This window comes from Apium graveolens, chromosome 1 (assembly GCF_009905375.1).
Source record: "Apium graveolens cultivar Ventura chromosome 1, ASM990537v1, whole genome shotgun sequence".
NCBI classification, from domain to species: Eukaryota; Viridiplantae; Streptophyta; class Magnoliopsida; order Apiales; family Apiaceae; genus Apium; species Apium graveolens.
The window spans coordinates 17,474,015-17,489,891 of record NC_133647.1 but is presented as its reverse complement, the minus strand read 5'-3'; the positions used below and the strand labels follow the sequence as shown (position 1 = coordinate 17,489,891).

The following is a 15,877-nucleotide window of genomic DNA, read 5'->3' as shown; positions in this document are numbered from 1 at the left end:
CTGGAATTGGGGGATCTAGGCTTCTCAAACGGCTTAGAAGAATGACAGTTCCTGAAACTCCCAAGGAATCCAAATCTACAAAGAGATACAAGAAACAGAGGGCAAAAAGGCCAGTTTCAGATGATGAAGAGGAAGCAGCTAAGGAAGGGGATCAGGAATCTCTGATCTCACAAGACAAGGAATTTGCTCCAGTCACTTCTTCTCCATCAACTCCATCTCAGGAAGCTATTTCTGAAAAGGCTAACACACCATCTGTGTCTCCTGTTGATCCAGGCACAAGTGCTGATATTGATGTTCAAAACTTGGTTGTGCCTGAAGTAATTCTCTTAGAAGCTCCAACATCAACTAATCCTTCTACAACACCTGTTACTGATGCTGTTTAAACTCCAGAGTTATCAATAACACCTTCTCTGCATCATGATGCTGATGATCAGACTTTAAGTGAGCATCAGGATTTGGCTGTTGATCAGAACGTAGAACCAGATCAGCAATTAGAGGATGCTAAAACCTCCATTGCTACTCACACTTTTGTCTTATCAGGAGATACTGATTCTTTAAGTTCTGATGCTGCAAATGCTGGAGATACTGGTGATGCTGCTCCAACTACAGATGCTGATGCAGCAGGTCCTTCAGGACATGCTCCTCAACAGACTATTCTAAAGTCTGAACTGGTTAAGAAGTTTGTTACCAGAGAAGCACCAGTACCTTGGAGTGAAACTCCTGCAGGTCAGGAGTGGACTAAGGAATGGAACTCAGTTTCATGTGTTCCAACTGAAAAGCATCTTGCTGAACACTTGACTAAAGCTGATGAAATGTTAAATTCTGATGATTTCAAAACCCAGCTTAGAGTCACTGCATTGAGTACTAAACATCTACAAGGTCTTCACTCAACTACTCATGCAGAGCTACACAAGATTCAGGAAAACTTTATCAAACAGGAACAAGTTTGGAAAATTGATAAGAAAAAGTTCTTCCAACCTACTATTGACAGGATTGCTTATATTGAGAAGACTCAAGATCATCAACAAGCTCAGATTGATGATATTCTGAAAAATCAAGCTTCTCAGCAATCACAACTGACTGAAATCCAATCCTCAGTGGAATTGCTTATCTCTCTTCTACGACCTGCTGATGCCAAAAAGGGGGAGAAAGTAATTAAGTCCAAATGCAAGACTGACAAGACACTGACAGGAAAGGATGATGAAAAATATGATCAAGGAAACCCTGGAATGGGTAGGTCATAGTCAAGGTAGAGGATTCACATCAAGACAAGCTAGTCACAGGACAAGTTCTGATACTGGGAAAAGAATAAGTTCTGCTACTGGTAAAAGGATAAGTTCTGATGAACTTTTATATCTTGATGAGAAAATGTCAAGACAGTTATTTCTTCAGGAAAATCCAGGAATGGACTTGGAGAGTTTAATGAAAGAAGAAGCCAGGCTTAAATCAGAGAAAGTCACATCTAAATCTGAAGCTTCTGGTAAAAAGCCACTTCCAAAACTCAAAGGCATTGTGATCAAAGAAAGGACACATACTGAAGCAACATTGGCTAGATCACAACCGTAGATAGATCCAAGATCCAAGGGTAAAGAAAAAGTTGGTGAACCTATCAAGGTTTATGTGCCTCCTGAGGATGAAGAAATTACTGATGAAAAGGATAATCTTGCTCTGACTTCAAGAAAAGTTCTTAAAACAACCTCTGACATGGCTCAAGTTGTTCAGAGTCAAGAAATTGTAAGTTCTGATATTCAGAAGAAGCAAGTAACCTCTGACATAGCTCAAGTTAACTTGATATAAGAAGATAGACCAAAGACACTCCTACCAGGATTCACTAAAGCAAAACAGACTCAACCTTTGAAGACTACTGCAAGTGGTTTTGAAGCAAGAGTAGTTACTGGAAAGGAAGCAAAAGATAAAACTGGATTGGGAAGTACTGATGAAAGGAGAATACATAACACTACCAATGATCCAACTTCCTTGAGTGAACTAGGTATTGGAGCAACTCCTGAGAGATTGAATCAACTGGAATCTGTACAGATGGTTTACCATACCTACTTGAAAGAATACATCATATTGTATTTCATGACAGATGGTAGGTTTTATCATATAAGACAAAATGCCATTCCATTGAAGTATTTTAAAGAATTGGAGCATGTACTTTTCTTACTTCAAGTGGATGACAGAATAACAGGAACTGCTGCAAACTATTTAAAAGAACAGATTCAGAGACAGAAAAGGCTTTATTCTGTTAAGTCTGACAGCACATACGTTCCAAAGTACAGAGATCACAATGGTGATATAGTTGAAATGAAGCCCAACACTGCTAAGATTATAACTACCTTTCTGGGGTACAGGGCTGTTGAATTCAATCTTGAGTCTGATAAAGCTTATTTGATCAGACTGGATCAGGATATAAGAAAAGCAAAGATCAATGATCTCAGAGCTGCAATCTTTCAAATTGGTGAAGATACTGCAGAGCTTAAAGATGCCAAAAGGAGAATGATTGATGAACTCAGATATGCTGAGAAATGTTTGTTGAAGAACTATCTCAGAATAACTCCTGACATCAGAGAGATCAGATGATGAAGCCAACTCGAAGATCTACAACTGCTTAAATTCTGATATTTGTACAGACTGAAGTTGTTATCAGAAGTTGAATATTGGTAAAGCTTTAAGGACTGTAAGTTGTAGTTATCTAGTCTAATTCTCATGTATTTGTACTTAATGTTTTTGACATCATTAAATATCTGTTAAACTTGTATATTATGCTAATTTATAAGTTGGGGAGATTGTTAGATATATTTGATAATGTCATGGCTAATATAATTTATGTTTAGATTTCAGATCTTACTTAACAGGACAAATCAGTACTTAACTGTTGATCAGTACTTATACTGGAAGTCAGGACTTAAGGATATCAGTACTTATATTATCAGGAGATAATCATCAGAAGTTAGATATCAAAACTTAAGTGCTGAAGGACGTTCAGATAAGGACAGTAGCTGATTAAAGGAAAGAAGATCAAGATAAACATAAGAAGAGATATGCATGAAGAAGGAGTTCCGTGAAGAATGGAATACTTGGAAGAAAAGATATCTGATTGATATGTTTTAGGAAGCAGAATTATATTCCATATCAATTAGCGATTATCTTGTAACTGTGTAGTATATAAACACAGACATAGGGTTTACACTATAAGTGTTATCATATTCGAGAAGATTATTTATTGTAACCCTAGCAGCTCTCGTGATATTTGTTCATCACTGAGAGGTAACAGTTCCATACTGTAACAGAGTTTATTGTTTCAATAAAGTTTGTTTTCTGTTTACTTAATATATTAAAGTTCGATTTGATTGTATTATACACTGTATTCACCCCCCTGTACAGTGTGTGTGACCTAACATATATATTTGTGCTCTGAGTACCTGTTAATCTCTGTAGAACTATAAGAATATTTGCTTGTGATCTGTGTACTATACAATGTACTTAGTCTATACATGATAATCTGTGGACTATTAGTGCATCACTGTTTACTAGTCTGTGTTTATTTATACTTAAGCATTTATAAGAAATCAGATAAGGTATTGTGTGCACTGGGTTGTGTAATATAAACAAATACACTTACACACCAGCCCTCACAGTAAGACCTGGCAGGGGAGCCTTGAACATCCCTGTATCTGGATCACTGCTGTGATTAATGGCCACTTAGAAAATTAAGGTGACATTTTATTTTAACTTACTGCATTTAAAGTGTTATATCTAATATAAATGATCTGAGTGTTGTATTGCCTTGAATGCTATTTGAATTAAATTAAAACTGATTGTGTATGCTCTGTTATGTGTTTAATGTGCATGACATTCCTTTGGTTGCATCTCATTAATAACATAATTTCTTGAGAAATAAATGTAACGAACCTTATTTGCATTAAAAATTCAGTTCTTCTATCAAATTCACTTCACACACAGCTCATCCTTAAATGCTTCTGCACTAAAAGTACAGTTCATGTGTAATAGAGTAAGCTAGGATGTCAACTTTATGTCACGCAGTTTCCAAAATCTGTACTAATGTACTGTGCTATTTTCTAAAGTAGACACAAAGACAAAGAATTAATATATTCTTTATTGCTTGCTGGAATAATTTATGAATCTATGTATATGTGCTGCATTACATCATATGCATCATCCTAGTATCCACTTGGATTTCTGTATAACACAGCCATGCATGCATTAAATGTGTATCACTGTTCATGAACAGTAAACAATTTCTAAAAATCTTAATTTTTAAAATCTTTTCTCTATGCATCTGTGTTAAATGGTTATATATACATGCATATCTTGTATGCTGCATTCACACACACACACCAGTTGCATAAAATCCACTTGACTTGCAACATGAATCCAAATGCTAACCCTTTTACCCAAAACCAAGACCACTGATTGAAAACCCATATCTTCTTGAAGATATATGGAGAAAAATCAGTTTCATCACCATAAGACCTCTGCCTTCAAACCTGTTCAAACATCACAACCTAAACACTATCACAAAAGACACCTCCCTCCAAGACAATTCAGAAAGGGATATAAAAACCATACCATCCCTTTCTATCAAAGCAGAAAATATCAAAACCTTAAATCCCCTAACTCTAGACCTCCTAAACCCTTGCAAGCCAAAGTGTACACCAGAAAAGCTAACCTAAAATAAAACACAAACACCACTATGAACACACCAAAGCCCCCTCCACCAAAACTGTCAAACCCTTCAAACACCAAAAAGTTTCTTGAACTTATCAAAAATGTCCAACCTGGTACTTCTGTTGATGTGAAGGGTGAAGTGGAATTCTTAATTAGAAGGTCTAGGTGGGATGGTCTCATGTATAACTTAGGTAAGCACTATTGCACACACCTCATGGGAGAGTTCTATTGTAACATGAATGTCATAAAAGGGGTAGATGGTATATTGCATTTCACTACATCAGTCAACAAAAAGGTCTTTTGTGTTGATAACAAAAGCATTAATAGGGCACTGCATTTACCTTTGCATCTGTGTGAGTTGCCTTATGAGGATATCTTCTCTCTGTTTGTTTTTAACAAATCTGAATTTGAACTAATGTTTGGCACTCTTTGTAAATCTGACATTCCTGGTGGTTTATGTGATGTTAACTGTGGTATTCATTTCAAACACTTCACTAGCACTTTTCAGCATATTGCTCTAATCATTAGGGAAAATGTTATGCCAAAACCAAATCAAAGTAAGTACTTTGATTTCTTTGATATGAAAATCATGTATCTTTTATACACAAACAAAATCCACTTCAGCATATCTTATGTTATTCTTCTAAACATGATCAATGCACATCTTGTAGATTATATGCCTTATGGTATGCTAATCTCATCTTTCTTTGCACTTTGCAACATTAACATGCCTGAAGCATTCTCTAATCTTGCTGATTCTCAAATCACTAATGAACACATTAGGCCACAAGTGCCCCTGATGCATTGTGAGCCTCAAGAGGCAACTCCCACAGTTATTCCTCAATTCATTAGAGAGGAAGATATGTTTCTGTCTAAGTTTGAGTCTGTCAAAACCATGTTTCATGAACTAAAACTTGAACTTAAGAGGGTTAAGGAAGAAAATAATGAGATTAAAGAAAAAGTAGGAGCACTAGAGAGTCTCACTGCCTCTTGCAAACACAGGATTGCATATTTAGACCATTTGGTTGCATCTACTCTAGGAACTCCTTGCATGAATGATCATGACATTGTCTCTTCCTTTCAAGTCCCTATACATGATAACACTGCTATGATTCATGAATTAGAAGAAGTTAATGTGGGTGCTAAAGGTCAACTGATTGATAATTTGCCTGATTTGGTTCATATCTGTGATGTTGATGGAAATGTGATTGGTTAAGTTTGCTTGAGTCTGCTATTTGATGAAGTCTGCTATGTGATGTTGTACTGGTACTTCCTGTTATATACCTATTTTGCTAATTTCTGATGTATTTGTACTTGTAAGGATATTGTGTTGGGGTATGTAATATTTAAACCTTGTTGATCTTTGAATTTCAGAAGTGTATGCACTTCTTTGGTTTGTAATGACTTAAAACAGGTTCAGGATTTTGTTCTAAATAATCAGTGAACCACACTGATTATTGAGAACACTTTTGGTAATATATCATGGCTTGTTTTGTTGCAAATATGTCTTTATCTATCTTATGCAGGAAAATGTGAACACTGTCCTCTGTCTCTATTCTAAATTGTGATAATACTGCTAGTATAAGGGTCAATAATGTTTATCAGATTCAGTCTAGTTATACTCTGCCTTGTCCAGTATCTTGTGGCATTTAGTAACTTCTGATTTATATTTGAAAGAGATATTTAAAAAATCAGAAATCAAACTATATGTTCTTAACCATTCTGCAGGATTTTCATAGTTAATAAACTTAAATTGATTTGATGCATGTACTATGAACACATACTTTACACAATGCATATGTAATCTGTCCTTGACATCCAACTGTGCACTATTAAGACTAACAGATTACCAAAGGGTAGTCCTTGTTTTGTACCTAATTGACGTGCAGGAAGACTCATATGTCCCTGAATGAACTCCAGAAGAAAAGAATGGCAAAATTGAGTCCTTTGAATCCAGCAAGAGCTTCACAAAGTACACAAGGAACACCAGTTGAATTCCCAAGCAATCTGTCAGAATCCATAAGGTAAAACAGGTATATATTTTCAACCTCTGGTCATTTTACTTCACATACACACACTAGATTGATGTATTATGTTCCAGCCTCAAACCAATCCAACTGTACCTTTTGTGGTAATCGATTGTGTAAAATTTCTAGCGTATCAGTAATATGGATTTATATGTATTATTTTCGGTTGTTTTAGAAATGTGGTTTTTCCTTAGAATATATTAGACCTCCAAACTGTGTAGTCTGTTACTCAGACCTAGAATAGACATAGATTATATTAGTGTTAGAATTTGTAACATGAAATTGGCCAGAAATGTCTAAAAGACAAAATAGTGTGTATTAGTGTTAGACTTTGTACCAAGAGCACAGTTTGTATTAGTAACAGTTATTGTAATTTGTGATTGCAGAATTATGTACTCTAGAAAGTAAAACACTAAGGCCTTTGTTCTTATAAATCAAGATATGCTCCAGATTGAAAAAGAATAAAATTGGCTTAGTACAAGTTGTGTAAAGAATACATGCAATCCGTCATAATGAAATGAACTTACTAAAAACTTAACTGATCTTTAAATATAAGTTCAAATAGGCGGCTAAATCACACCTTCTTATAAAAACTGTTTTAACTACAACTTTGGTAATCAATTTAAAAAAAAAGATTAACTACTAATAGATATAATTGGCTATTAACCATTACATCATATCTTTTAAAATTAAACCATGCATGCTTAAAACAGTTCTTCTATTTTTGATTTGCTAAACTATATCAACTGTTTTCCTTCAATTCATTCAAAACAGATTAAAAATACCATGCATACAATGTTGAATTCATCCTTATATGCTCAAACTGCATGCACTTGACTAGATTTATGATCAAATTGCCATGCTTACCTAGTCAATTCTGTGAAATAAAACTCTTCCTCATGAATATATATACACTCTTTTCGGCATATACCAGAAAAGGGGAAGATAAATTATGATCCATTTCAACAAATATAAGTTTGGACCCCTAAATTTCCAATCTTTTATACTTGCTATCTTTTTGATATATAAAGGATCTATCCGTGTTCTATTATTGCATGATACACCTAACAAAGTATTTTGCAGGATCCCAAGAAAGAGATTTAATCTCTAAGTAAATAAATGCTTTATTTGCAAAATATTTTTTCAAAAATTCATGCAAACACCAAGGGGAAGCACACACTGATAATTTTATGTTTGTTTGGAAAATACCAAAAAGGGGAAGATTGAAAGGATATGTTTGATATATTATTTATTTTGGTATTTGTACGATTAAACATAAAATTAAGAACACGTAGATCCTCTCCATTAGGACATGAATTTAAATTTATCCAAATCAAAGTCAAAAAGTCAAACTAGCAAAATCATGTCTTTTAAACAGATAAAAGAGATATTCCATTCTTGAAAAATATCAAAACTATATGTTTATGGAATATATCTCTAAGGCAATATGATCAAAGAAGAAACATCAAGATATGATATTTCTTAGATCTGTGTTGCAACAGGAATATAGCAACAAGCTCGAATAAGGAATATATTAGAAATATTCTTTAGAAGTCTCGTGCTATATCAAAAATATTTAACTCTTCGCTCCAAAATATATCTCTACATATAATCAAAAGAGTTTTTTCAAAGATTATTAATATTCATGATTGGAATATTAATATCCAGTTCTACAACTCATTTCTGTATACTTACAGTAATTTTCTCCCATTTCGTAAAATCAGCATTTCTCGGAGAAAATTATTCAAAAATACTCAAACACATTTCATATCACTCTAATATATCTCATATTGTAGGAAATATATTTTAAGTATTTATACAAGTCAAAACTTTGGTCAAAAGATCCATCTCCTTTTTTTTCAAGACCAATGGTATTTTTACACGGAAGAAAGGTTGACAGAACAGTTCCAATTTTAGATAAAATACTTCCACATGCTAGAATGACTTGAAATTTGGTATGGATCATTTAAATGGTATTTTCTAACTATGATAAAAAATTTGTAGCATTCAGAGAATTTTTGTCTGGGCACAAAAATCGAGGACGTTGGTCCCACAGTTGACCAAGTTTGACCTAGCTACCATTGACTAAAGTTGACCAAAACTTGCAGGACATCATTTTATATTATTTAAGTAATTATCATATTTTTTATGGTATTTATTTAGGAGTTTTTAAGGTCGTCATAATTAATGGTGCTTAATTCTTAATTAAAGTAATTAAAGAATGATTAAAAGAAAAGGAAAATATATATTTAATATATATATATATATATCAGCTGAGATTTGAATGAATACTAGCTTGTCCTTCCTTCCCACTTGCAAAGAGACACAACCTACTTGCCATGTCATCAATCCATGTGATATACTCCATCAACCATCCATTCCTTCTCAAATCTCCACCATTGAATCCACCCAACTTCTCCTATAAATAAACCCCCACCCCAACCCATTTTCTTTAAGCTAAAGAGCCACAAAATTGCTGGGATTTTTTCAAGAAGTGCTTCTTTTCATCTCTTTCAAATTCTATACACACACTTCTTCTCAAAAACCTTCTCTCTCTTCTATATACTTACATATATACAAGATTTTTGAAACCCAAGCTTAGCTTCACCCAACCAAGATTTATCCCACCAAGTGAGCTCATCCACTACCACTTCCCGGCCTCCCGAAGGGCTGCCCAAGTTCGGCCAATAGCCGAAATCCGGCCGAACCGTCGGCGAATTTTTCCGGCGAACTTTTCCAACCGTTTTTCAAAAGTGTGAGGTGAAGTGACGTGAGGTGATTCTCCTTCTAAGACCCAAGTCCTAGACGTACTAACGGGGAGTTAGTAGTCTTCGCACCGTGAAGAAGAGGAAAGACCCAAGACCGGATCACTAAGATCCAAGACCGGCAAAAGCTAAGGAAGCCAAGTCCACACAAAGGCTCTACAACAACTTTGAAGAAATAGCGGGGAGTTATTGTCTAAGATAAGTTGTGTAGGTAATACATTTATTTTGAGGTGGTGACCCTTGTGTTACGCACCAAGATAAATACTTGTAAAGGGTGTAAAGGCTTCTCCGCCTACTAAAGAAGCGAGTTTATTATAAGGGAAAATCCCGAGTCCGGGAGAGGAGCTCGGGGACTGGAGTAGGGGTGAGTGAATCTATTAGAGGTTGCACCATCGCGAACCAGGATAAAATCACCTTGTGGTATTTTATTTCCTTGCACTTTATCTTTCGCACATATAAACTGCATAACCACTTGGTAAAGTTTTAAAAAGGGATATCCACAACAATTTTTAAATTGGTAATTAAGCTATTCAACCCCCCTTCTAGCTTAAAATAACCCTCATACGAGACCTTACAAATATGAAATATCAGATAACAAACGACCTTTTATCTTATTTATGACAAGGTTCTACAAGGGAGGCTTAACACACCGCTACTGAGGTGTGTGGATAGACTAGAGGGAACTTAAAAATAAATTACATGAAGGCATTAGTGGCAATCACCTCGCGGTAGCGTTGATGGCGCCTCATGTTCCCGGAATAACAATGAAGAGATAAATTGAGCCGTGATAATGTTGGACATATGGTGTTAACTCAAATAGCACAAAAAGAGCACTACAATACTTTGATTCCTCGTCACATCTCTAATGATAACAAGGAATTGGGGGTAGTGGTACTACCAAAACACCTCCTCCAGCGTGATATTAAAAATTGTAGGGCAAGGTCAACATTTAGTGACACGAGGCCACAAATTTGGAATCTTGAAATATGAGAATTCTTGACCCGTTGACGATCGATGATGGGCCAGTCCGTAAGTCCATACATTATGAATCGATCTCAATGCATGTGTTAAAGATAATCTGTCAGCAAGGAGAATTATTTGAAGACTCAATCAGTTATCTTCAAGCACTTGGAAAAATTTAAAATAAATAAATTATGATCTGCACGAGGCAATGCGAGTCTCTCGAGGCTGACACTTATAATGCAGTGCCTTCTTGCATGAGTCATGAAGGTAGGGACATCGTCCCTATGTGAGGTCGATAAGAGCTATACAATAATTTTGTAAGGATCCTATTTGCAACATATATTTTACAAGAAGGTGAAGATATAAAGCTCTATTCTCTAATAGCCAATCTTCAACGATGAGAGGCCAACCAACCATCGTATATGAAGCAAGTTTAGAGCCAATATCTTTTGGTACGAGACCGGTATAAAAGAGATCAAAATTGTGCTACTAAAAATCACAAGACCTCTCCAAATCATTCAACTTTTTGGTTGCCTTACGGAGATCCCTCCTTAAGTTCTCGATGTAAACCTAATTCTCTAGTCTAGAGTTACAAGTAATCAATATAAAATCTTTTTGCAGTATGGAGCTTATGTGAAAAAGATCCCACCCAAAGTTGAGCTCTATGATCACAACATTATTATCCACAATATCAGTAGACCAAGAATTCAAGTCAATCACGCATAATAGCCTTAATTTTACCAATGTCTGAGCTACAACATTAGAAGAAGGTGAAAGAAGGCTAGAGTCCTTGCCCTACTTTGGTAATCAGTTTGAGCAATCATTTGGCGGCGATCCCCTAACAATGGTTCATTTCTTCGGCTCCTAGCGGTCACTCAAAAAGGCTTCCTATTTAGATGCACATTTAACGTAGTAATTGGACCTTTCTCATACGTCACTTCAAGGAGGAATAATACTTTCTTGATTCCATATTGCATTCATAATGACAACATGAAATCGGGGGTAGATGTTATGCCCAAATATGGAAATGGGCTCTAAACAGTCCCATTACAAGAATTATTAATAATATTGGGCTTAATAAACAAGCTCAAGAATATGGAAGAGCTCTCCTAATTTGTATATGGATAGGGACCATATACCGCCTGTTGACCAAGACTTGGCATGATGACACGTGGGAATATATAAAGGAGGATAGGCATGTCCACCTCTTACTAGGAGGCGAGTCATGCCCTCCTCTTACAAGAAAGTGAGTCATTCCCTCCTCTTACTAGGAGGTGAGTCTTATCCGCCTCTCCAGCAATAAGGGGGGTCATGTGCACCTCTCAACAAGACTGAAATCCTATCCACATCTCATTCGGGAAGGGAGTCATGTCCACCTTTCAACAAGATAGGGATCAAGTCCACCTCTCAACAGGAGGGGAGTCCTCTCTTCATACTACTAAGAGAGGAGTCCTCTCCTCATAATACTAAGAGAGGAGTCCTCTCCTCATACTATTAAGAGATGAGTCATATCCTCATACTACTAAGAGGGGAGTTCTCTCCTTATACTACTAAGAGGGGAGTCATCTCCTCATATCACTAAGAAGGGAGTCATCTCCTCATATCATGCATGACTCCATATTACCAGGAGGGGTGATCTACCACCATATCACTATGAGGGGTAGCATGTCCCCATATTAACAAGAGGGGAGTCCTCACCTCATATTTTTAAGAGACTTGAAGAGACAAGTGAGAGTCCACGATCACATGTAAACTGCACAAGAAATATTATTACAACACTTTATGGCTACATGACCCTATTGGGGCATATCATGGAAATCTAGTGGGACTATATTACGCTTGGAAGGACCTCTTCGAGGTCAGCACTACTTACATATTTCTGGGTCCACATCACATGACTAGACTCTACGGGGTCGCTTGTGAGGCCTCTAGGTGTTCTCGTGCCTCACCAATGAGATATTTTCGCCTAATGCCATGACAGCCTATTACAGCCTAATTGGGCTTGGGCCATGGAATAATATGGGCTTTTTACAAACTATCCAACGGTCAACGAACGTGGCCTTTGATGGACCAGACCAAACCCAAACCCATCTGGCTAACTTGGCCTCCAAGAACTACGTGTAGCTTGAACCCCTATAAAAGGGTACGTATGCCTCTTGTTTACGGATAATCAACAGTTTGAAATAAGAGAGAATAAACACTATTCCTCTGGCATTCTACGAATCATCAAACAAGATCAGCTACAACATTCATCAATTTTCATCTCGTGTTCTTCACGTTCTTCGTGAAAACAACTTCAAATCAAACATAATTTGTTCCGTGATTCCAGCAACCTCCGAATTTATGTTGTTACGAATTTCTCCCAACAACAATCCCTTTAACCATATATTATTGATTAAACTCGAGTCATGTAATATGGCATCCTCTTCATGGTTTAATCCTGGTTTCCTTGGCCAATAGGTAGACTATCATTTTAAATTGATATTTGAGTGCGGTGCCATGCATTTCGTAGTCTAGATCACACAAGAGGTCAATAATATCACTCCAAAACTAGGAGGGTTAAATCCTTTCTAGATTACTCATATTTCTAATTATGATTTATAATATAGTCAAAGTACATTAATCATCGTATATAAATAAAATGATTATGAAGATTACTTTAAAAATTAGTCAAAGTACATTAATTATTGATCAAATTCTAAAGACCATCACATCATTATCATTATGAAAATTACTTATGACACAACAGACATGTAAAATCTCACATTAGGTCTATCGAGCACTATATACATTTACATGTGCTTGTGTTCTCGACTTTATTATTATTATACCTATGATCAATGAGATATGATAATCAGTCAACAAACACACTAGTTTTAATGCATTATTATTGTCCTTTAATAACAATACTCACGTAGGAATATTTATGAATATCGATACCATTGGCATAATCTCATTTCTATGTCACGTACTTAGAGATATGTAATTCATATCATATTCCAAAGATATTTAATAATCTAATATTTATATCACAGTAAATTAAGATATAATAAATTATAAAGAGAATAATGGATAGAATATAAACATTAATAATTCAAATGTTATAAACAAAACATATAGTGTTGCCTCTAAGGCACAAACAATAGCAGTCTCCTACTTGCACTAGAGTCAATCACCCATGTATCTATACCCATGGAACTAGTATGACCATCGTGCTTCTGCTGCGACAAAGCATTAGTCAGTGGGTCTGCAACATTATCATCAGTATGCACTTTTCATATATGTATATCTCCAATTTCATTAATCTCTCGAAGAAGGTGATATATCTCCTCATTATATGCTTTGCTTGGGAATGGGACCTTGGCTCTTTAGTTTGCGTAATGGTTTCATTGTTATTGCAATATAGATCGACTGAATCTGTGATTGATGGAATAACACCAAGTCCCATCATGAATTTCCGCATCCAAACAACCTCATTGGCGGCATCACTGGCAGCAATATACCTAGCTTCCAGCTTTGAACTCTTCCAGCTTACAACACCTCCATTTGGGAAAAACATAAAACCTGACTGAGATACTGAATCGTCTATGTCTGTCTGGAAGCTAGCATTAGTGTAACACTTTACCACTAGCTTCCCATTTCCTTCATATACCAAGAATGAGTCTTTAGTCCTCTTTGAGTACTTATGAATATTCTTGACAGCTGTCCAATGACCCTCTCCTGGATTAGACTGGTATTTACTCTTCTTGGTCAAACAATACGAAACACAATGACGAGTACATATCATCACATACATTATGGATCTAATTGTCAAAACATATAGAATTTTGCTCATACGGCCCTCATGATCTAATGAATTTGGGAAGTTATCTTTTGAGATCACTATACCATGAGACACTGGGACATATCCTATTTTTCCCTCTTGTATTCGAAAATAACGCAATACTTTGTCAATGCATGCACTCTAACTTAGGTCGATTTAATATTCTTAATCTATCTCTATAGTTCTTGATCCCTAATATATAGGTAGCATCGCCAAAGTCCTTCATTAAGAAACTATTTTCGAACCAAGTCTTAACAACCTGTAGAGAATATAGGTCATTCCCTAGTAATCTGTCATCTACATATAGTACTAGGAATTCCACATGGCTCTCATTAACCTTCTTATAAACACACGGTTCATCTGCATTTTGAATAAAGTTAAACTCTCTAACTGTTTCATCAAAATGATGATTCCATCTCCTTGAAGCTTAATTTAATCCATAAATAGATCAAAGAAACTTATAGGCCATCTTAGCAAACTTTAGATCGACAAAACCCTCAGGTTCTATCATATATACATCCTCTTCAAAGCTCATATATAAGAAAGAGGTTTTGACATACATTTTCCAAATCTCATAGTCGTAGTAAGAAGTTATTTTTAGCAAAATCCTGATAGACTTGACCATAGTAACTGGTGAAAAAGTCTCATCATAGTGTATACTTTGAATTTGTTTGAAACCTTTTTCCACTAGTCGCACGCTGAACTTTAACATTCTTGTCAGGTTTCTTCTTGACAACCCACTTGCACCCTATAGGTTTTACCCCTGCAGGTAGATTAATGATAGTCCATGCTTTTTTCGATACATGGATTTCATTTCATATTTCAAGGTCTCTAACCATCTCTTGAAGTCTGAATTGTTCATAGCTTTCCGAGTCAAGAGAAATGCATAATTTCTCTCTGTCTCATGAAGAACCCTACTAGATCTACGAACAACCTGTGTTTTTGGAACATGAACATCTTGATGTCCATCCTGCTCACTTTCCAACTCCGGTTCGATGTTATTTTGTACATCTTGATATTCATCGAGATCTATAGTCCTCCCACTATTTTTCTTGGAAAGTAACTCTTTTTCAAGAAGTACAGCGGTCCGAGTAACAAATACTTTGTTCTCAATAAGATTATAGGAATTGTATCCTTTTGTTTCTGCATAATATCCCACAAAATAGAATTTATCTGATTTTGGCCCTAGCTTGTCAGAGACCTAGCATTTCACAAATGCTTCGCATCCCCATACTTTCATAAATGACATGTTATGACATTTTTTAGTCCATATCTCATATGGAGTCTTTTAAAATGATTTTTATGGAACTCAGTTTAATGTATAAACTGTCGTTCCTAGAGCATAACCCCAGAAACTTATTGGAAGATCTTATAGACTCATCATCGATCGCACCATGTCCAACAAGGTACGATTTCTCCTTTCAAAAACTTTGTTCCATTGAGGCATTCCACGAGGAGTAAGTTGTGATACGATACCACACTCCTTCAAGAAACTTTCAAACCCGAGGCTTAAGTATTCTCCTCTACGATCTGATCATTAAACTTTTATACTTCCCCTATTTTCTTTTCCACTTCGGCCTTGTATCCCTTGAAATTTTAAAAAGAAA

At 35.8% G+C, this 15,877-nt stretch overlaps 1 protein-coding gene across 1 annotated transcript; it reads right to left on the bottom strand.

Moving 5' to 3' along the window:
- Positions 1-6,587: 6,587 nt before the first annotated feature.
- On the bottom strand, positions 6,588-14,243 carry LOC141719190 (secreted RxLR effector protein 161-like). The gene is made up of 2 exons (XM_074521595.1): positions 13,807-14,243; positions 6,588-6,699 (listed from the first exon to the last, which is right to left on the bottom strand). Exons 1-2 carry the CDS (start codon positions 14,241-14,243, stop codon positions 6,588-6,590), a joined length of 549 nt encoding a protein of 182 aa, XP_074377696.1.
- Between the last annotated feature and the right edge of the window lie 1,634 nt (positions 14,244-15,877).